Source organism: Heptranchias perlo, chromosome 37 (assembly GCF_035084215.1).
Source record: "Heptranchias perlo isolate sHepPer1 chromosome 37, sHepPer1.hap1, whole genome shotgun sequence".
NCBI classification, from domain to species: domain Eukaryota; kingdom Metazoa; phylum Chordata; class Chondrichthyes; order Hexanchiformes; family Hexanchidae; genus Heptranchias; species Heptranchias perlo.
In genome coordinates, this window is record NC_090361.1 from 20,223,849 (window position 1) to 20,247,381 (window position 23,533).

General features: G+C 45.1%; 1 protein-coding gene across 1 annotated transcript in view; it reads left to right on the forward strand.

Annotated features, from left to right (window-relative positions):
* Positions 1-23,533, forward strand: part of pkn1a (protein kinase N1a) — a 324,582-nt gene that overhangs the window by 130,784 nt on the left and 170,265 nt on the right. Inside the window, exons 6-9 of the mRNA XM_067973213.1 lie at positions 6,468-6,681; positions 10,355-10,555; positions 13,708-13,817; positions 19,151-19,294. Of these exons, the coding sequence (XP_067829314.1) occupies positions 6,468-6,681; positions 10,355-10,555; positions 13,708-13,817; positions 19,151-19,294 (669 nt within the window). The remainder of the gene's footprint in view (positions 1-6,467; positions 6,682-10,354; positions 10,556-13,707; positions 13,818-19,150; positions 19,295-23,533) is intronic.

The following is a 23,533-nucleotide window of genomic DNA, read 5'->3' on the forward strand; positions in this document are numbered from 1 at the left end:
CCAGCGGAAATAGTTTCTCTCTATCCATCCTATCCGTTCCCCTTAATATCTTATAAACTTCGATCAGATCACCCCTTAACCTTCGAAACTCCAGAGAATACATCCCCATCGCACCGGCTTCTTCAAATCAGCATTGATCTACGCTTGTTGCACGCTGATCTACGTTCATAATTCTAAAGGGGCACAGGAACAGAGATATCTGGGGATATATGTACACAAATCATTGAAGATGGCAGAGTAGGCTGAGAAAGTGGTTAAGAAAGCATATGGGATCCTGGGCTTTATAAATAGAGGCATAGAGTACAAAAGCAAGGAAGATATGATGAACCTTTATAAAACACTGGCTCGACCACAAATGGAGTATTGTGTCCAGTTCTGGGCACCACACTTTAGGAAAGATGTGAAGGCCTTAGAGAGGGTGCAGAAGAGATTTACTAGAATGGTTCCAGGGATGAGGGACTTTAGTTACGTGGATAGACTGGAGAAGCTGGGATTGTTCTCTTTGGAACAGAGATGGTTGTGAGGAGATTTGATAGAGGTATTCAAAATCATGAATGGTCTAGGCAGAGTAGTCATGATGTGGAGATGCCGGTGATGGACTGGGGTTGACAATTGTAAACAATTTTACAACACCAAGTTATAGTCCAGCAATTTTATTTTAAATTCACAAGCTTTCGGAGGCTACCTCCTTCCTCAGGTGAGGAAGGAGGTAGCATCGTTCACCTGAGGAAGGAGGTAGCCTCCGAAAGCTTGTGAATTTAAAATAAAATTGCTGGACTATAACTAGGCAGAGTAGATAGAGAGAAACTGTTCCCATTGGTGGAAGGGTCAAGAACCAGAAGCCACAGATTTGAGGTGATTGGCAAAAGAGCCAAAAGCGACATGAGGAAAAACTTTTTACGCAGCTCGCTGTAATGATCTGGAGTGCACTGCCCGAGAGGGTGGTGGAGGCAGATTAAATCATGGCCTTCAAAACGGAACTGGATGAGTTCTTGAAGGGAAAAAATCTTCAGGGCCACAGGGAAAGGGTGGAGGCGTGGGGCTGGATGGATTGCTCTTACAGAGAGCCGGCATGGGCTTGACAGGCCAAATTTTTTTTAAATTCGTTCATGGGATGTGGGCGTTGCTGGCAAGGCCAGCATTTATTGCCCATCCCTAATTGCCCTTGAGAAGGTGGTGGTGAGCCGCCTTCTTGAACCGCTGCAGTCCATGTGGTGAAGGTTCTCCCACAGTGCTGATAGGAAGGGAGTTCCAGGATTTTGACCAGCGACGATGAAGGAACGGCGATATATTTCCAAGTCGGGATGGTGTGTGACTTGGAGGGGAACGTGCAGGTGGTGTTGTTCCCATGTACCTGCTGCTCTTGTCCTTCCAGGTGGTAGAGGTCACGGGTTTGGGAGGAGCTGTCGAAGAAGCCTTGGCGAGTTGCTGCAGTGCATCCTGTGGATGGTGCACACTGCAGCCACTGTGCGCCGGTGGTGAAGGGAGTGAATGTTTAGGGTGGTGGATGGGGTGCCAATCAAGCGAGCTGCTTTGTCCTGGATGGTGTCGAGCTTCTTGAGTGTTGTTGGAGCTGCACTCATCCAAGCAAGTGGAGAGTATTCCATCACGCTCCTGACTTGTGCCTTGTAGATGGTGGAAAGGCTTTTCGGAGTCAGGAGGTGAGTCACTCGCCGCAGAATACCCAGCCTCTGACCTGCTCTTGTAGCCACAGTATTTATATGGCTGGTCCAGTTATGTTTCTGGTCAATGGTGACCCCCAGGATGTTGATGGTGGGGGATTCGGCGATGGTAATGCCGTTGAATGTCAAGGGGAGATGTTTAGACACTCTTGTTGGAGATAGTCTTTGCCTGGCACTTGTCTGGCGCGAATGTTACCTGCCGCTTATCAGCCCAAGCCTGGATGTTGTCCAGGTCTTGCTGCACGCGGGCACGGACTGCTTCATTATCTGAGGGGTTGCGAATGGAACTGAACACTGTGCAATCATCAGCGAACATCCCCATTTCGGACCTTATGATGGAGGGAAGGTCATTGATGAAGCAGCTGAAGATGGTTGGGCCTAGGACACTGCACTGAGGAACTCCTGCAGCAATGTCCTGGGGCTGAGATGATTGGCCTCCAACAACCACCACCATCTTCCTTTGTGCTCGGTATGACTCCAGCTTCTGGAGAGTTTTCCCCCGATTCCCATTGACTTCAATTTTACTCGGGCTCCTTGGTGCCACACTCGGTCAAATGCTGCCTTGATGTCAAGGGCAGTCACTTTCACCTCACCTCTGGAATTCAGCTTTTGTCCATTTTATGACCAAGGCTGTAATGAGGTCTGGAGCCGAGTGGTCCTGGCGGAACCCAAACTGAACATCGGTGAGCAGGTTATTGGTGAGTAAGTGCCACTTGATAGCACTGTCGATGACACCTTCCATCACTTCGCTGATGATTGAGAGTAGACTGATGGGTCGGTAATTGGCCGGATTGGATTTGTCCTGCTTTTTGTGGACAGGACATTCGTGGGCAATTTTCCACATTGTCAGGTAGATGCCAGTGTTGTAGCTGTACTGGAACAGTTTGGCTACAGGCGCAGCTAGTTCTGGAGCACAAGACTTCAGCACTACAGCTGGGATGTTGTCGGGGCCCATAGCCTTTGCTGTATCCAGTGCACTCAGCCGTTTCTTGATATCACGTGGAGTGAATCGAATTGGCTGAAGACTGGCTACTGTGTTGGTGGGGATATCGGGAGGAGGCCGAGATGGATCATCCACTTGGCACTTCTGGCTGAAGATGGTTGCAAACGCTTCAGCCTTGTCTTTGGTACTCACGTGCTGGACTCTGCCATCATTGAGGATGGGGATGTTTACACAGCCTCCTCCTCCCGTTAGTTGTTTAATTGTCCACCGCCATTCACGACTGGATGTGGCAGGACTGCAGAGCTTTGATCTGACCCATTGGTTGTGGAATCGCTTAGCTCTGTCTATAGCATGTTACTTCCGCTGTTTAGCATGCATGTAGTCCTGAGTTGTAGCTTCACCAGGTTGGCACCTCATTTTTAGGTACGCTGGTGCTGCTCCTGGCATGCACTTCTACACTCCTCATTGAACCAGGGTTGATCCCCTGGCTTGGTAATGGTAGAGTGAGGAATATGCCGGGCTATGAGGTTACAGATTGTGCTGGAATACAATTCTGCTGCTGCTGATGGCCCACAGCGCCTCATGGATGCCCAGTTTTGAGCTGCTCGATCTGTTCTGAATCTATCCCATTTAGCACGGTGGTAGTGCCACACAACACGTTGGATGGTGTCCTCAGTGCGAAGACAGGACTTCGTCTCCACGAGGACTGTGCAGTGGTCACTCCTACCAATACTGTCATGGACAGATGCGTTTGCGACAGGTAGATTGGTGAGGACGAGGTCAAGTCGGTTTTCTCACCACCTGCCTGACAGCAATGTCCTTCAGGACTTGGCCAGCTCGGTCAATAGTGGTGCTACCAAGCCACTCTTGGTGATGGACATTGAAGTCCCCCACCCAGAGTGCATTCTGTGCCCTTGCTACCCACAGTGCTTCCTCCAAGTGGTGCTCAACATGGAGGAGGACTGATTCATCAGCTGAAGGAGGACGGTAGGTGGTAATCAGCAGGAGGTTTCCTTGCCCATGTTTGACCTGATGCCATGAGATTTCATGGGGTCCAGAGTCAATGTTGAGGACTCCCAGGGCCACTCCCTCCTGGCTGTATATCACTGGACCGCCACTTCTGGTCGGTCTGTCCTGCCGGTGGGACAGGACATATCCAGGGATTGTGATGGAAGAGTCTGGGACGTTGGCTGAAAGGTACGATTCTGTGAGTTTGGCTATGTCAGGCTGTTGCATGACTAGTCTGTGGGACAGCTCTCCCAATTTTGGCACAAGTCCCCAGATGTTAGTGAAGATGACTTTGCAGGGTCGACTGGGCATGGTTTGTCTTTGTCATGTCCGATGCCGGGTGGTCCGTCCGGTTTTATTCTTACTATGACTTTTTTTTAGCGAGGTGGTACAACTGAGTGGCTTGCTTGGCCATTTCAGAGGGCAATTAAGAATCAACCACATTGCTGTGGGTCTGGAGTCACATTTTGGCCAGACCGGGTAAGGACGGCAGGTTTCCTTCCCTAAAGGACATTAGTGAACCGGATGGGTTTTTACGACAATCCGGTCGTTTCATGGCCACCATTCCTGATACGAGTATTTTAATTCCAGATTTTATTTAATTAATTGAATTTAAATTCCCCAGCTGTGGGATTTGAACTCATGACTCTGGATTATTGGTCCAGACCTCTGGATTGCTGGTCCAATAACATAACCACTATCCTACCATACCCGAATGACGACCTCCTGTGCTATAACCATTCTATAATATCCCCACTTTACATGCTGCCGACATCCGTTTGGTGCGCGCGCGCAGCCACCTTTACCAAGATGGCATTCTGCGCATGTCACACCAGAAGTGTGCTCATGCATCTCCGACGCCGTTTTCCGGGCTTTAGGAGTCCGCGTAGCACATACACAATGGGCGCCACGCGGCATAATTTAGCCCCCTACAGGTCTTGGCCATTCATCTAGCTTTCTGAACGATATAATAATTCATTATTAAAGAACCATTGGGATCCTTCGCTGTAATACGGCTTCAATATATGTTAGTTTGATTTGATTCCTACTCTTGTTGAATTGCTCTCAGTTTTTGAGCTGCCTCCACTGCCCCTCCCAGTTTGGTGGTTTTCGCAAAGTTGATTTGGTCTGCATTGAGTTGTTGAGTTCAGGTTATCTATGTGAATGAGAAACAGCAGTGGTTCCAATAGAGAGCCCTGGGGCACCGCATTCAGCGTGCTTCCCCCCCACTGCCCAACCACCACCGACATAGGGTTTCTAACGGGCACTTCAACAAGTTGCTTATCAGGTTTACAATGAATCCCCATCGATTTGACTAGTAGCCTTTTGTGTCGAACTTTGGCAGATGCATTTTGGCAGTGTGGGCACACGATATTGTGCAGCTTCCGCAGCCCATGTGGGATGTCGCTTTCTCAAAAGAAGTGGAGGAGTTTGGTCAGATAGGATCTCAGTGTGTGACACCATGCTGGCTTTGGTTTCCTAGGTTGTTGTTGTGCCTGCCGTGGTTTCACGAGTCTCTGTTGCGCCCTGATATCTCGCCCAAGTGGCCGATAGTCAGGTGTGAGCCTAAACGCTGTGTGTTCGCAGGCCATTTGACATGGAACATCCCAACCAGTACTGATCCTCCCCTCACTATATTGTCTGTAACTCCTAGTGTGGATTGCTGGATGATAATTGCGTGTGGCACATTGGTTGATTTTTCCCTCTTCAATCCAGGAGTTTTGAGGCCAGTTGTAGCATCTGGATGGTCATTCCACATGGAATCAGCTAACTGAGCACAGATCCAGGGATGAGTGGCTTTATTTATGAAGACAGACTAGAGAAATTTTTTGTAGGAACAGTGAAGGTTGAGGGGAGATCTAATGGTGGTCAAAATTGGCAAAACCTATTTTCACTGGTCAGTGACTCAGTAACTAGAGGGCATAAATTTAAGATAATCACCTGAAGAACAAAGGAAGGAGTTGTTTGGATGTGGACTACCCTACCAGAATCCATTGTCAGTGTCAGCAATGGCTCAGTGGTAGCACTCTCACCTGAGTCTGACGATCTTGGGTTCAAGTCCCACTCTCACCTGAGTCTGACGATCTTGGGTTCAAGTCCCACTCTCACCTGAGTCTGATGATCTTGGGTTCAAGTCCCACTCCAGAGACTTGAGCGCATAATCTAGTCTGACACTCTTGTATGGTACTGAGGAAGTGCTGCACTGTCGGAGGTGCGGTCTTTCGGATGAGACATTAAACTGAGTCCCCGTCTGCCCTCTCAGGTGAATGTAAAAGATCCCATGGCACTATTTTGAAGAAGCGCAAGGGAGTTCTCCCCGGTGTTCTGGCCAATATTTATCCCTCAATCAACATCACTGAAAAACAGATTATCTGCTCATTATCACATTGCTGTTTGTAGAAGCTTGCTGTGTGCAATATTGGCTGCCGCGTTTCCCTTCAGTACAACATTGGCTACACTTCAAAAGTATTTCATTGGGACATTCTGAGGTTGTGAAAGCCACTATATAAATGCAAGTCTTTTCTTTCTATAAGAGCTCTTGATTGGAAGTGGGTAAATATTTGAAGAAAGATTTGAAAGAGCAGGGGAATGGGACTAAGTGGATAGATTTGTCAGAGAGCCAGCAAAGGCATGATGGGTTGAATGGCCTTTTTTGTGCTCTAGAATTCAATGATTCTGTAATTAAGTGTGAGACCTTCTACGGCTCGGCTACTCACTGGATGTACAGTGATCGAGATAGGTCATGCAAGTCTGGTTTGTGTGTAACTTTTATTTAAAACTCGCTTGAAGTAATGCATGTTATATATCAAAAAAATCTTTGTTTTTAATCTTAGGCTCAATCCAGGCTGAACGAGTCGAGTGAGAAAGTGGACCTATTAAAGCATTCTCTCGAGCAGAGATTAAATGAGCTCCCAGAGGATCATCCCAAAGGCTGCATTATTAAAGAGGAACTTGTCATGGCATGCTCTCCCGCATTTAGCAATCGGAACAACACTTCTTACCAACAGAACCAGTACAGCACACTCTACAAACCTTCACCACTGACAGGTATGCCGTTTTCAAAAATTAATTCTAGGGCTGTGGCCGTTAATGACAACGCCGGCATTTATTGCCCATCCCTAGTTGCCCTGAGGGAATTAAAAGTCAACCACATAGTGTTGGACTGGAGTCACATGTAGGCCAGACTGGGTAGGGGTATCACATTCCCTTCCCTGTAGGACATTAGTGAATCAGTTAAAACAACCCAGACTACAGTTTTCATTACGTGTTGCATGTATGTTTCATGCTGTATAAACACTTAAAGAAACAATATTCTGCATGCTAGTATGAATATTATAAAATCAAATGGGAGATAGAACAAAGTTACTTTGTTTATAGTATTTTCTGAATAAATTGAAGCATTGTGAAAACATGCCCTAAAATCCCACAGAACTTGGTGTTCACGATTAACCGGATCTTTTGGGGTAAGAGATTCGAATGACATGAACCTGAACCAAACAAGTGGCACGTAATTTCACTGGGGCCAGTAACAACTTCCCACAAAGGTCCATCAGCGTCTGAAAGAGAAATGTCAGCTTAGTGTTTTGGGCAGGGGTTCAGGGACTTATGAATGCGCTGCCTAAAAGGGCGGTGGAAGCAGATTCAATAGATTCAAAAGGGAATTGGATAAATAATTTGCAGGGCTATGGGGAAAGTGCAGGGATGTGGGACTAATTGGACAGCTCTTCAAAGAGCTGGTGTCGGCATGATGGGCCAAATGGCCGCCTTCTGCGCTGTATGATTCTATGACTGTCAGAACCAGTAGTGATCAGAGTTCTAACACAAACAATTTTTATGAAGAGTATAATTTTTTTCCCAAAAAAAGTTGCATGGCAACCCCTAATACTGTTCTGTACATTTTGAAGTCTTGGTAATAATGGAGTAGGGAGAATAATGTACAGCATTTGTAGTTCAATTGCACCTTTTAATGTAAAAATCGGCCCATGGCAAATAAGTGCAAGAAAGACACTGAGTCAGACAGGGAGAGTTTAAGAGGAGTGGAAAAAAAGTGTGATCAGAGATGTGGGTTGCAGACCCTGCAGTTAGCAGTATTGTTGGAACATCCCTTTGCTTTCAGTGAATTGTATCTGTGTAAGAACACAAGAAATAAGAGCAGGAGTAGACCATACGTCCCCTCGAGCCTGTTCCACCATTTAATCAGATCATGGCTGATCTTCGACCTCAACTCCACTTTCCCGCCCGATCCCCATATCCATTGATTCCCTTAGTGTCCAAAAATCTATCGATCTCAGTCTTGAATATATTCTCTGGGGTAGAGAATTCCAAAGATTCACAACCCTCTGAGAGAAGAAATTTTTTCTCATCTCTGTCCTAAATAGCTGACCCCTTATCTTGAGACTATGACCCCTAGTTCTGGACTCTCCAGCCAGGGGAGACAGCCTCTCAGCATCTACCCTGTCAAGCCCTCTAAGAATTTTATACGTTTCAATGAGATCACCTCTCATTCTTCTAAACTCCAGTGAATATAGGCCCATTCTACTCGATCTCTCCTCATAGGACAATACTCTCATCCCAGGAATCAATCTAGTGAACCTTCGTTGCACCCCCTCTGAGGCAAATATATCCTTCCAAATGTGATCTCACCAAAGCCCTGTACAATTGCAGCAAGACCTCCTTACTCTTCTACTCCAACCCCCTTGCAATAAAGGCCAACATGCCATTTGCCTTCCTCATTGCTTGCTGTACCTGCATGCTAACGTTTTGTGATTCGTGTACAAGGATGCCCAAATCCCTCTGACTATCAACATTTCTTAGTCTCTCACCTTTTTAAAAAAAAATTGTTTTTCTATTCTTCCTACCAAGGTGAATAACCTCACATTTCCCCACATTATACTCCGTCTGCCACCTTCTCGCCCACTCACTTAACCTGTCTATACCCCTTTGCAGACTCTTTGTGTCCTCCTCACAGCTTACTTTCCCACCTAGCTTTGTATCATCAGCAAACTTGGATACATTACACTCGGTCCCTTCATCTCAGTCATTGATATATATTGTAAATAGCTGAGGCCCAAGCACTGATCCTTGCGACACCCCACTAGTTACAGCCTGCCAACCTGAAAATGACCAGTTTATTCCTACTCTCTGTTTTCTGTCCGTTAACCAATCCTCAATCCATGCTAATAAATTACCCCCAAATATACTACATCCACTGGTTCCCCCTCATCTACTCTATTCTACGATTATGATGACTTAGAAAAAGGGACTGTGTAACGTGTCCAAGTTTCCTGATGATACAGAGCTAGGTGGAAAGCAGGCTGTGAGGAGGACACAGAGTCTGCAGATATCGACAGGTTAAGTGAGTGGGCAAGAAGGTGGCAGATGGAGTATAATGTGGGGAAATGTGAGGTTATTCATATTGGTAGGAAAAACAGAATATTTTTTAAATGGTGAGAAACTATTAAATGTTGGCGTTCAGATTTGGGTGTCCTTGTCCATGAAACACAAAGTTAACATTCAGGTACCGCAAGCAATTAGGAAGGCAAATGGCATGTTGGCCTTAATTGCAAGGGGGTTGGAGTACAAGAGTAAGGACGTCTTGCTGCAATTGTACAGGGCTTTGGTGAGACCACACCTGGAGTACTGCGTACAATCTTGGTCTCCTTATCTAAGGAAGAACATAATTGCCTTGGAGATGGTGCAACAAAAGTTCACTAGATTGATTCCTGGGATGAGAGGATTGTCCTATGAGGAGAGATTGAGTAGAATGGGTCTATACTCTCTGGAGTTTAGAAGAATGAGAAATGATCTCATTGAAACACAAGATTTGGAGAGGGCTTGATAGAATAGATGCTGAGAGGTTGTTCCCCTGACTGCAGAGTATAAAACTAGGGGTCATAGTCTCAGGATAAGGGGTGGGTGATTTAGGACTGAGATGAGGAGGAATTTCTTCACTCAGAGAGTGGAATTCTCTACCCCAGAGGGCTGTGGATACTCAGTCGTTGAGTATATTCAAGGCTGAGATCGATAGATTTTTGGACTCTAGAGGAATTAAGGGATATGGGAATCGGGTGGGAAAGTGGAGTTGAGGTCGAAGATCAGCCATGATCTGATTAAATGGCTGATCTTCGACGGTATGGCCTTGTCCTACTATTTCTTACGCTCTTATGTCAAATTCATAATACAGTAGAGAATCAAGCAGAATACAGAAAATGCAGATGGGAACTGAAAAAGGAAATAAGAGGGGCAAAGGGAGTGTATGAGAAAAGATTAGTGGGTAACATAAAAGGGAACACTAAAGTCTTATAAACATATAAATAGTAAAAGGATATTCAAAGAAAGGGTGGGGCTGATTGGGCACCAAAAAGGAGATGTACACACATATCCCCAGATGTACATATATATCCCCAGATCTCCCTGTTCCTGTACCCCTTTTAGAATTGTGCCTTCTAGTTTATATTGCCTCTCCTCGTTCTTCCTACCAAAATGTATCACTTCGCATTTTTCTGCGTTAAAGTTTATCTGCCATGTGTCTGCCCATTCCACCAGCCTATCTATGTCCTCTTGAAGTCTATCACTATCCTCCTCACTATTTACTACACTTCCAAGTTTTGTGTCATCTGTAAATTTTGAAATTGTGCCCTGTACACCCAAGTCCCAAGAGAAGGGTATACTGATGCAGCACAATGAGACGTTTTGCTGTTTACTGTTTTGTTTATTTCAGGCACACTGGAGGTCCGAATTGCTGGCTGTACGGGTCTTTTGGAGTCAGTTCCAGGGCGATCTCGTGGGTCTGGTATTTCTCTGCCTGCATACAGTCCCAACGAAAGTAGGACTTCTTTCATGAGCAGGACCAGCAGGGGTCTGTACGGAAGGAGTGGGAGTGGCAGTGGCCGGAACTTCATCAAAACTGAAGAATTGTCCAGTTGAGTTCATTAAACAGAGATTCTGTGCTTTTAGGTTTACGGTTTAGCTGTCAGATTCAAAATTAGCCATGGGATCGCCTCTTGTTTAGTCAAATCTATTAGTACAATAGATAAGTGAGCTCTAAATCTCCCTTTATTTGATGAATCTTCTGGTAAGGAAAAAATAGTGGACCCACATTGGTTGAAGTACTGAAACGATTCCCGTGTCCCTTTGTGACTTCTGTTGTCTATGTCATGAGTTTTGTCAGATGAACTACCTATTTTGAGAAATTAAGCCCTCTTTTGAAAGCGGAATTATAAGATGGCTGTCGGTACATCACCTGAGGAGGTGAACGATAGCTGCAGCCCCTTCCCTGTAGTCTGATATTGTGCATTGGACTCCCAGCATTCCCTCACTGAGCATTATTTGCCCAACTGCTAACTTCAGCGATAATGGAACACTTCGTCTCTAGGACAGGAGAAGTCAGAGTGCTGCCCTCTCTGTTTTCTCAGCATAATTCAGCATTAATGTGGATGCAGTGTGATATCAACAGTGCCCACAGAGAGCTTTGTGGCCCACACTGTTGCAGATCATTGTCCATATGCAGCTGAACTTAACTGCTTCGAAACAGATTTATTCATTAGATGTTGCAGCTGCTATAGAGTAGTGATAATGGGGGACTTCAATTTTCCCGATATAGACTGGCCCAGTAACAGTGTAAAGGACAAAGAGGGGGAGGAATTCCTGAAATGTGTTGGGAACTTTCTGGAACAGTGTGTTTCCAGCCCAACCAGGAAGGAAGAAGTGCTGGATCTAGTTCTGGGGAATGAAGTAGGGTAGATGGAGCATGTTTCAGAGGGGGAGCATTTGGGTATAGTGATCATAATATCATTAGGTTTTGAATAGTTACGAAGAAGGACAAGGAACAATCAAATATGAAAATGGAGGAGAGCAAATTTCATTGGGTTAAAAAGGGATCTTGCCCAGTTGGATTGGAATCAAAAATTGGTGGGCAAAACAGTAATTGAACAATGGGAGGCCTCCAAGGAGGAGTTAGTTCGGGTACAGAGTGGACACATTCCCTACGAGGGGGAAAGGAAGAGCATCAAAGCTAGAGCTCCCTGGGTGATTAAAGTTATAGAGATTAAAATGAAATAGAAAACAGAGGCTTATGACGAATGTCAGGTTCATAATACAGTAAAGGACCAGACTGAATACAGAAAGTACAGAGGAGATCTAAAAAAGGGAATAAGAGGGGCAAAGAGAGAGTATGAGAATAGATTAGTGGCCAACATAAAGGGGAAACCAAAAGTCTATTATAATCATATGAATTGTAAAAGGGTAATCAAAAGGAAGGGTGGGACCGATTAGGGACAAAAAAGGAGATCTTTCTTGTGGAGGCAGAGGGCATGGCTGAGGTACTAAATGAATACTTTGCATCGGTCTTCACTAGAGAAGAGGATGCTGCCATTGTAGCAGTAAAGGAGGAGCTGGTGGTGATATTGGATAGGATAAAAATAGATAAAGAGGAGGTCCTTAAAAGGTTGTCAGTACTCAAAATAGAAAAGTCACCCGGTCCAGATGGGCTCCATCCTAGATTACTGAGGGAAGTAAGGGTGGAAATTAGGGAGGCTCTGGCCACAATCTTCCAATCCTCCTCCGATATGGAGACAATGCCAGAGGACTGGAGGATTGAAAATGTTACATCCCGTTCAAAAGAGGGGAGAGGAATTAAACCCGGCGATTACAGGCCAGACAGCGTAACGTCAGTGGTGGGGAAACTTTCAAGAGACAATAATCCGGGACAAAATTAATTAGTACTTGGAAAAGTATGGATTAATAAGTGAAAATCTGCATGGATTTACTAAAGGAAAATCATGTTTGACTAACACCATTGAGTTATTTGATGAAGTAACGGAGAGGGTTGATGTGTATATGGGCTTTCAAAAGGCATTTGATAAAGACTTGTTCGCAAAATTAAAGCCCATGGGATTAAAGGGACAGTGGCAGCATGGATATAAAATTGGCTGCGGGACAGAAAGCAGAGAGTAGTGGTGAACGGTTGTTTTTCAGACTGGAGGGAAGTATACAGTGGTATTCCCCAGGGGTCAGTATTAGGACCGCTGCTCTTTTTGATATTTATTAATGACCTGGACTTGGGTATAGAGGGTATAATTTCAAAGTTTGCAGATGACACGAAACTCGGAAATATAGTAAACAATGTGGAGGATAGTAACAGACTAGTGAAATGGGCAGACACACGGCAAATGAAATTTAGGTTTAGAGACGGGGGCGGGGTAGGTTTAGTGATGCATTTTGGGAGGAAGAATGAGGAGAGGCAATATAAACTCAATGGTACAATTTTAAAGGCAGCACAGGAACAGAGACCTGGGGGTGTATGTACAAGCCTTTGAAGGTGGCGGGACAAGTAGAGAACGCTGTTAAAAAGGCATATGGGATCCTGGACTTTATTAATGGAGGCTGAGAGTACAAAAGCAAGGAAGTTATGTTAAACCTTTATAAAACACTGGTTAGGCTGCAGCTGGAGTATTATGTCCAATTCTGGGCACCACACATTAGGAAAGATGTCAAGGCCTTAGAGAGGGTGCAGAAGAGATTGACTTCAATGGTACCAGGGATGAGGGACTTCAGTTATGTGGAGAGACTGGAGAAGCTGGGGTTGTTCTCCTTAGAACAGAGAAAGTTAAGGGGAGATTTGATGGAGATGTTCAAGATCATGAACAGTTTTGATAGAGTAAATAAGGAGAAACTGTTTCCAGTGGCAGAAGGGTCGGTAACCAGCGGACACAGATTTATGGTGATCGGCAAAAGAGCCAGAGGCGACATGAGTTGAAAGCTGAAAGGGCGGTGGAAGAAGATTCAGTAGTAACTTTCAAAAGGGAATTAGATAAATACTTGAAGGGAAATAATTTTATGGAGATGGGACTAATTGGATAGCTCTTTCAAAGAGCTGGCACAGGCATGATTGGCCGAATGGCGGCCTCCTGTACTGTACCTACTGTGACTATGATTGGAGGACACCCAGCACCGATGGAACTGTACCTTCGCAGGAAGCAGCACCCCCAGGAGAGAGCAGGATTCACTGTCGATATTTACTGTAATGAGCTGATCATACTGATATCTTCTGCCATTCCACCTTATTTTCTCCAGATGATGTAAGTGCTGTCCTGAAGCTCGATAACACGATCGTTGGACAGACTGCATGGACAGCAACAGGTGAACAGGCATGGAATCAGATCTTCACGATGGAGCTGGAGCGCGTGAGTACAACGGATCAACAGCAAGTCAATCCAGATAGCCAGGATTCCTACAGATCCTTCTCAGACGATGGTGGGGGGGGGGGGGGGTTGGTGGGGTAGGTTTCGAGACGGGGGCGGGGGTAGGTTTCGAGACGGGGGCGGGGGTAGGTTTCGAGACGGGGGCGGGGGTAGGTTTCGAGACGGGGGCGGGGGTAGGTTTAGAGACGGGGGCGGGGGTAGGTTTAGAGACGGGGGCGGGGGTAGGTTTAGAGACGGGGGCGGGGGTAGGTTTAGAGACGGGGGCGGGGGTAGGTTTAGAGACGGGGGCGGGGGTAGGTTTAGAGACGGGGGCGGGGGTAGGTTTAGAGACGGGGGCGGGGGTAGGTTTAGAGACGGGGCTGGGGGGGGGGCGGGGTATGTTTCGATACTGGGGGTAGGGTTTGCTTCCAGATGAATTCTTGAGGATTAAAACTGATGGAGATTGTCTTATCGCAGAGTATTCTTTATGAAAACATCGAGATGAGCCATTTGATTCCAGTCTCTATTTGAAGTTGTTTGTAATGCAGTTTTGCTGCTTGCTTGATTTTCCTGAAGAATGTTGAGGTGACAGTGATACAGAAGTGAGCTGCAGAAGGTGAATTTTGAAGACCGGTTTTACAGTTCTGTTGCTGTCACATTGGAGGTTTGGGACCTCATAAATGATGCTAGAAATGTGGGCACTGTAAAATGAAAAAGATTGAATTAAGAGCATGGTCAGTGTTTGCTGATAACTCCAAGGTCAAGTATTCCTCACACTGGGGGTCATACTTTGTGTAACACTGATAGTTGCCCACATATTCCAGCAGTACGAATTATAAACCTCCCAACTTCAAGCAATACAGGGAAGAGGATGCATTTCGGTGGCCGAGTGAATATATTTACCCCTGTATCAGAGAGCAGTAGCTGCTTTGGCACTCAGTTGCACTTTGATACACATTGCCAAATACTCAGGCTTCCAGTTGTATAGCTGATTGGCTGGAGGGATCCGAGGAGGTGAGAATCGGAAGGAGAGTGGGGAGAATTCTTTGAACATCATCGATCCATGCACCATCTATTCACACTGATCTGGACTATCGTCACACCTGAGCCTTTCCACACCATTGTTCCTCATCAGAACTTTGTAGCTACTGTGCAGCTCATAAAATCCTGCAGGAAGCTATGATTCATATGTTGGACTTTGTGATAGGTTAATTTTGGTTACTGAGTTTTGATAACTTGGCTACATAGCAAATGCTGGCTGAAGCATAAGTAGAAAGAACTGTCCGCATCACCTGACCAGGTTAATGCAATGGCTATCCTTGGAGGTCGCTAAGGAATTGATTGCAAGGGAGAAAGCAGGGGTCCTAGTTTGGGGTATGAGGTCGAACTGGGCAAATATACTGACTCGGGCGCCTCAGGAATTGGTACTGAGAGGATATATTGAATGTGGTAATCCCGGGATCACCACTGGGTTAGGGTCAAGGTTATGATGAATGGGATACCCCAGGGATCGAACTGGGGAGAATGTACTGTGTGGGGTGTCCCAGGGATCGGTGCAGGGGGGAATGTACTGTGAGGGGTGTCCCAGGGATCGGTGCAGGGGGGAATGTACTGTGAGGGGTGTCCCAGGGATCGGTGCAGGGGGGAATGTACTGTGAGGGGTGTCCCAGGGATCGGTGCAGGGGGGAATGTACTGTGAGGGGTGTCCCAGGGATCGGTGCAGGGGCCCTTGCTGCTTTTCATCTACATCAAGGACGTGAACTTAGAATCACAATGTAAGTTGGCCAAACTCGAGGATTATACTAAACCGAGGTGAAGGGGGCAGTAGAGTTTGAAGAAGCAGCCAAGAAGATGCACTGTGATCTGGACAGCATTTGTAACCTGGCAGAACGAGAGGAGAAGAAATTCAGCAAATCTTACACAATGGAAGAAAAAATGAGGGACCTAATGATTGGTGTCAATCTCGCTGGGTGGTGTAAGTCTGAAAGACTGAACGATAGTGGGCTCAGCACTGACCATGTCCAATCCTTGCCCAGCAGCAATTAACAAAGTAAACAGAATGCCAAGTTATATTGTCAAATCTGTAGAGTCTGAGGTATAGTGCTCTGGTCAGGCTGCGTCTTGGTTGCTGGAGACCAGAACTGAACCAAGACACGAGGGAAACATCCAGGTTCTTGAAGTGGTGCAGGGAAGGGTGACTAGGCAGATCCCTAGTGTCAGATAATTGACTAATGATAAAAGATCAGAAAAACCTGGAAAAGGGGCGATTAAGAAGGGAGCCTTATAGAGCGATATAAAATAGAAAAGAAACCCAACAAGAAAGGAATCACTGCAGCATCAAGTAATGGGAAATGAACCAGAGCAGATCAGAGATGTAAGCGTAGGAGAGCACCTAGACAATAACGATCACAATATAAGGTTTAAAACAATGATTGAAAGGGACACAAGTAAGACAAACACCAAAGTAATAGATTGGAAAAAAGCAAATTATGAGGGGATGAGAATGGAACTAGGAAGGTAAACTGGAAAAAAATATTGACAAACAAAGAGATAGAATTATAGAACAGCAGTGGAGAATTTTTAAAAAGATGATCAATAGAGTTCAGGAGTATATAATCTGCTTTAAAAAAAAGAACAAACTAGCCAATAATGAAACACCATGGATGAATAAAGAGGTGAGGGTAAAATTGAAAAAGGCATAGACAATAAAGGAGATAGACAATAAAGGAGATAGACAATAAAGGAGATAGACAATAAAGGAGAGGATGACAAAAGGGAATATGAAGAGGTTCGGAAAAAAGTCATAAAAACAATTAGGAAAGCAAATCGGAACTACCTATTTAAATTATTAAAGAATATAAAAAGAGATAGTAAAGTATTCTATAGACACATAAATAACAAAAGGAAAATTAAGATAACATATATATTTAAGAAGGACTGAATATATTTAAGAAGGAGCTAGATAGAGTTCTAGACACAAAAGGCATCCAGGAGTATGGGGAGAGAGCGGGAATGTGGTATTGAGATAGAGGATCAGCCATGATCATATTGAATGACGGAGCAGGCTCGATGGGCCGAATGGCCTCCTTCTGTGCCGTAACTTTCTATGATTCTATAATAAAGAATTGTCAACACGGATTTGAAAAGGAAAGGTCATGCTTGACCAATCTTATTGAATTCTTTGAAGAAGTAACAGAAAAAGTAGACAAGGGTAATGCAGTAGATGTAATGTACCTGGACTTTCAAAGGGCCTTTGATAAGGTACTGCATAGTAGAGTCATGACTACAGTCAGAGCATATGGAGTCAGGGGACAAGTAGCAGTATGGATAGCAAGCTGGCTACAAAGCAGAAAGTAGGGGGTTAAAGGTACTCAGAATGGTAGACGGTGGGAAGTGGTGTTCCACAGCGACTGGTGCTGGGACCACCATTGTTGTTCAGTATTTATATAAATGATTTGGATTCTGGAATCGGAAGTATTATATTAAAATTTGTGGATGACACCAAATTGGGGGGTATAGTTAATACTGAGGAAGACTGCGACAAAATACAAGAAGACGCTAACAAAACTTGCAGAATGGGCGTGTAAATGGCAAATAGATTTCAATATAGACAAATGTGAGGTGGTACATTTTGGTAGGAGGAATAAGGAGGCCACCTACTCCTGGGATAATCTAAATAGGGTAGAGGGGCAAAGGAATCTAGGGTACAAATTTACAAATCATTAAAAGTAGCAACGCCGATTAACTTGTCCATTTAAAAAATGCAAACCCAGCACTGGTGTTCATTGCTGAAGGAATAGAATTGAGAAGCAGAGAAGTTATGTTAAACTTGTATAGAACCTTGGTTAGACCGGACTTGGAGTACTGTGAATAGTTCTGGCCTCCATACTATATAAAGGATATAGAGGCACTGGAGAAGGTGCAAAAAAGATTTACAAGCATGATAACAGAAATGTGCAACTATCAGGAAAAATAATCTGAGGCTCAGGCTGAGGCTCTTTTCTCCAGAAAAGAAAAGGCTGTGTGGTGACGTGATCGAGGTCTTTAAGATTATGAAAGGGTTTGATAGGGTAGACGTAGAGAAAATGTTTCCACTTGTTGAGGCATCTAAAACATGGGTCCATAAATATAAAATAGTCACTAATAAATCCAAGGAATCTTACACCACCAGGTTATAGTCCAACTGTTTTATTTGAAAATCACAAGCTTTCGGAGGCTTTCTCCTTCGTCAGGTGAGTGTGGGATCCCACACTCACCTGACGAAGGAGAAAGCCTCCGAAAGCTTGTGATTTTCAAATAAAACAGTTGGACTATAACCTGGTGTTGTAAGATTCCTTACACTAATAAATCCAATAGGGAATTCAGGAGAAACTGCTTTACTCAGAGTGGTGAGAATGTAGAACTCATAGGATCAGGAGGAGGCCATTTAGCCCCTCGAGTCTGTTCCACCATTCAATGAGATCATGGCTGATCTGTGACCTAACTCCATGCACCCGCCTTAGCCCCATATCCCTTAATACCTTTTGTTAACAAAAATCTATCAATCTCAGATTTAAAATTAACAACTGAGCTAGCATCAACTGCCATTTGCGGAAGAGAGTTCCAAACTTCTACCACCCTTTGCGTGTAACTTCACTCCTGAAAGTCCTGGCTCTAATTTTTAGGCTGTGTCCCCTAGTCCTAGACTCCCCAACCAGCGGAAATTGTTTCTCTCTATCCACCCTATCAGTTGCCCTTAATATGTTGAAAACTGCAATCAGATCACCCCGTAATCTTCTAAATTCCAGGGAATACTGCCCTAGTTTGTGTAATCTTTCCTCGTAATTTAACCCTTGGAGCCCTGGTAACAACTCGTTACCACAAGGAGTAGTTGAGGCGAATAGCGCAGATGCATTTAAGGGGAAGCTCGATAAATACATGAGGGAAGAAAGGACTAGAAGGATATGATAGGGTGAGATGAAGTAAGTTGGGAGGAGGCTCATATGGAGCATAAACCTGTTGGGCCGAATGGCCTGTTTCTGTGCTGTAAATTCCATGTAGAAATCGTTAATCCTGCGCACTATTTCAAGTTATACCACAACTATATGAGGATGAGTAGAATTAGGTACAAACTGGTCAAAGGCAAGTTCAAGACAGATGTGAAGAAGCCCTTCTTCACACAGTGATTGATACCTGGAACTATCTGTAGATGGGGGAGTGGAGATAAAACCTTCGAGTCATTCAAGGGGCAGTTAGATGGTGTGATGGAGGAAATCATAGGTTTCTAGAAATGGGCTCTTCTCTGTATGTGCCTAGAAGTTAGAATTTTATTAAAGATGTTTTTTTTAATGTTGCAGTCTCGAGAATTAGAGATCAGTGTTTACTGGCGGGACTGGCGTTCCCTCTGTGCCTTAAAATACCTCAAGCTGGAAGACTTCCTGGATAACCAACGGCATGAAATTCACCTGGATTTAGAGCCTCAGGGGGTCCTCCTGGCAGAGGTACGCACCAAGCTCTGGTGGCACTTTCATAATTTTTACTACTGCAGGTGTTTAGAAACTTCATAGAGGTAAAACTATTTTCCATAATTTTTTACTTATATTTTCTGGGCCTATTTTTCCTTACTCCTTTGTTTGGTTCCTCCTTACTCCCATGTTCACACACAAAACTCATGAGGTATGCACAAAATAAAGAGCATGTATATATAAAATAATTGTGTGTGATATGTATGTGGGCATGTGTGAATGTTACACACTGGGAGTAAGGCCTAATCCATATCATGCAGGATTAGAGAGTGTGTAATTGGACTCAGGCAGAGGATCGAAGGGGGGAGAGGGGAAGGTGGGAGAGGAGGGGAGAGAGGAGAGGCCAAGAGCCAAGATATGGCAAGAGGGAGGAGGATAGCGATGGAAGGGAGGGTGTGGCAGGGAAAGGGATGGGATGTTGGTGGGGTGGGGGTGGGAGGAAGGCCTTCTTTTTCCCAATAAACCATTTTTTAGTCTCAGTTGGGTGAGACGATGTGGCCTAAGCTTCCTCATCAGGGCAGATGAAATTTAACGCAGAGAAGTGTGAAGTGATTCATTTTAGTAGGAAGAATGAGAGGCAATATAAACTGGTACAATTTTAAAGGGTTGCTGGTATGGAGAGACCTGGGGGTGTATGTGCACAAATCTTTGAAGGTGGCAGGGCAAGTTGAGAAGACTGTTAAAAAAGCATACGGGATCCTGGGCTTTATTAATAGAGGCCTAGAGTACAAAAGCAAGGAAGTTATCTTTATAAAACACTGGTTAGGCCCCAGCTGGAGTATTGTGTCCAATTCTGGGCACCACACTTTAGGAAGGATGTGAAGGCCTTAGAGAGGGTGCACAAGAGATTTACTAGAATGGTACCAGAGATGAGGGACTTCAGTTATGTGGAGAGACTGGAGAAGCTGGGATTGTTCTCCTTAGAACAGAGAAGGTTAAGGGGAGATTTGGATGTTCAAAATCATTGAATTTTGACAGAGTAAATAAGGAGAAACTGTTTCCAGTGACAGAAGGGTCGGTAATCAGAGGATGCAGATTTAAGGTGATCGGCAAAAGAACCAGAGGAAACATGAGGAAACATTTTTTTATTCAGCGAGTTGTGATGATCTGGAATGCTCTGCCTGAAAAGGCGGTGGAAGCAGATTCAATAATAACTTTCAAAAGGGAATTGGATAAATACTTGAAGGGAAAAAAAATTACAGTGGAATGGGACTAATTGGATAGCTGTTTCAAAGAGCCGGCACAGGCACGATGGCCTCTCCCTGTGCTGTACCTACTATGATACGATTATAGGAACATTTAGCCCCTTGAGCCTGTTCCACAATTCATTGAAATCATGGCTGATCAGTATCCTAACTCCATTTACCCACCTTGGCTCTGTATCCCTTAATGCCTTTGGCTGGCAAAAATCTGTCGATCTCAGATTTAAAATGATTAATTATAGAATCATAGAAAGTTACAGCACAGAAGGAGCCCATTCAGCCCATCATGTCCGTGCCAGCCCTAAAAGGGCTATCCAGCTTAATCCCACTTTCCAGCACTTGGTCCGTAGCCCTGTAGGTTACGGCATTTCAGGTGCACATCCAAGTACTTTTTAAATGAGTTGAGGGTTTCTGCCTCTACCACCCTTTCAGGCAGTGAGTTCAGGCCACCACCTCTCTCTGGGTGAAAAAATGTCTCCCCAGCTCCACACTAATCCTTCTACCAATTACTTCAAATCTATGCCCCCTGGTCACTGACCCCCTCTGCTAAGGGAAATAGGTCCTCTCTATCCACTCTCCATCATAAGGTCAGAAATGGGGATGTTCGCTGATGATTGCACAGTGTTCAGTTCCATTCGCAACCCCTCAGATAATGAAGCAGTCCGTGCCTGCATGCAGCAAGACCTGAACAACATCCAGGCTTGGGCTGATAAGTGGCAAGTAACATTCGCGCCAGGCAACGACCATCTCCAACAAGAGAGAGTCTAACCACCTCCCCTTGACATTCAATGGCATTACCATTGCCGAATTCCCCACCATCAACATCCTGGGGTCACCATTGATCAGAAACTTAACTGGACCAGCCATATAAATACTGTGGCTACAAGAGCAGGTCAGAGGCTGGGTATTCTGCGGCGAGTGACTCACCTCTTGACTCCCCAAAGCCTTTCCACCATCTACAAGGCACAAGTCAGGAGTGTGATGGAATACTCTCCACTTGCCTGGATGAATGCAGCTCCAACAACAGTCTAAGGTCGATACCATCCAGGACAAAGCAGCCCGCTTGATTGGCACCCCATCCACCACCCTAAACATTCACTCCCTTCACCGGCGCACAGTGGCTGCAGTGTGCACCATCCACAGGATGCACTGCAGCAACTTGCCAAGGTTTCTTCGACAGCACCTCCCAAACCCGCAACCTCTACCATCGAGAAGGACAAAGGCAGCAGGCACATGGGAACACCACCACCATCACGTTCCCCTCCAAGTCACACACCATCCCGACTTGGAAATATATCGCCGTTCGTTCATCGTCACTGGGTCAAAATCCTGGAACTCCCTACCTAACAGCACTGTGGGAGAACCTTCACCACACGGACTGCAGCGGTTCAAGAAGGCGGCTCACCACCACCTTCTCAAGGGCAATTAGGGATGGGCAATAAATGCTGGCCTTGTCAGCGACACCCACATCCCATGAACGAATTTAAAAAACTCTACCTAGGCCTAATAAAATTATTAATTTTATATACCTAAATTAAATCTCCCCTCAGCCTCCTTTGTTCCAAAGAAAACAACCCCAGCCTATCCAATCTTTTCTCATAGCTAAAATTCTCCAGACCTGGCATCATCCTCGTAAATCTCCTCTGTACCCTCTCTAGTGCAGTCACATCTTTCCTGTAATGTGGTGACCAGAACTGCACGTGGTACTCAAGCTGTGGCTTAATGAGTGTTTCATACAGTTCTGCCATAACCTCCCTGCTCTTAATTTCTATGCCTCGGCTAATAGGGGAAAGTATCCCATATGCCTTCTTAACCACCTTATCTACCTGTCCTGCTACCTTCAGGGATCTGTGGAAGTGCACTCCAAGGTCCCTCTGCACCTCTCAGTATCCTCCCATTTATTATGTATTCCCCTGCCTTGTTTGCCCTCCCCAAATGCATTACCTCACACTTCGAATCATAGAAAGGTTACAGCATGGAAGGAGGCCATTCGGTCCATCGAGTCCTTGCCGGCTCTATGCAAGAGCAATTCAGCTAGTCCCACTCCCCTGCAAGTTTTTTCCTTTTTAGTACTTATCCAGTTCCCATTTGAAGGCCACGTTTGAATCTGTCTCCACCACCCCCTCAGACAGTGCATTCCAGATCATAACCACTCGCTGCGTAAAAAAAGTTTTTTCTCAAGTCACTTTTGGTTCTTTTGCCAATCACCTTAAATCTATGCTCTCTATTTCTTGATCTTCCTGCCAATGGGAACCGTTTCTCTCTATGTACTCTGTCTAGACCCTTCATGATTTTGAACACCTCTATCAAATCTCCTCTCAACCTTCTCTATTCCAAGGAGAACAACCCCAGCTTCTCCAGTCTATCCACGTAACTAAAGTCCATCATCCCTGGAACCATTCTAGTAAATCTCTTCTTTACACTAAGGCCTTCACATCTTTCCTAAAGTTCGGTGCCCAGAACTGGACACAATACTCCAGTTGTGGTCGAACCAGTGTTTTATAAAGGTTCATCATGACTTCCTTGCTTTTGTACTCTATGCCTCTATTATAAAGCCCAATATCCCATATGGTTTTTTAACCGCTTTCTCAAACTGCCCTGCCATTTTCAACGATTTGTGCACATATACCCCCAGATCTCTCTATTCCTGTACCCTTTTAGAATTCTGCCCTCTAGTTTATATTGCATCTCCTCGTTCTTTCTACCGAAATGTATCACTTTGCATTTTTCTGCGTTAAATTTCATCTGCCACATATCCGCCCATTCCACCAGCCTGTCTATATCCTCTTGAAGTCTATCTCTATCCCCCTCACTGTTTACTACACTTCCAAGTTTTGTCATCTGCAAATTTTGAAATTGTGCCCTGTGCACCCAAGTCCAAGTCATTCTCAAGAAAAGCAGTGGTGCCAGCACCGACCCCTGGGGAACACCACTGTACACCTCCCTCCAATCCGAAAAAGAACCGTTCCCCACTCCTCTCTGTTTCCTGTTACTTAGCCAATTTTGTATCCAT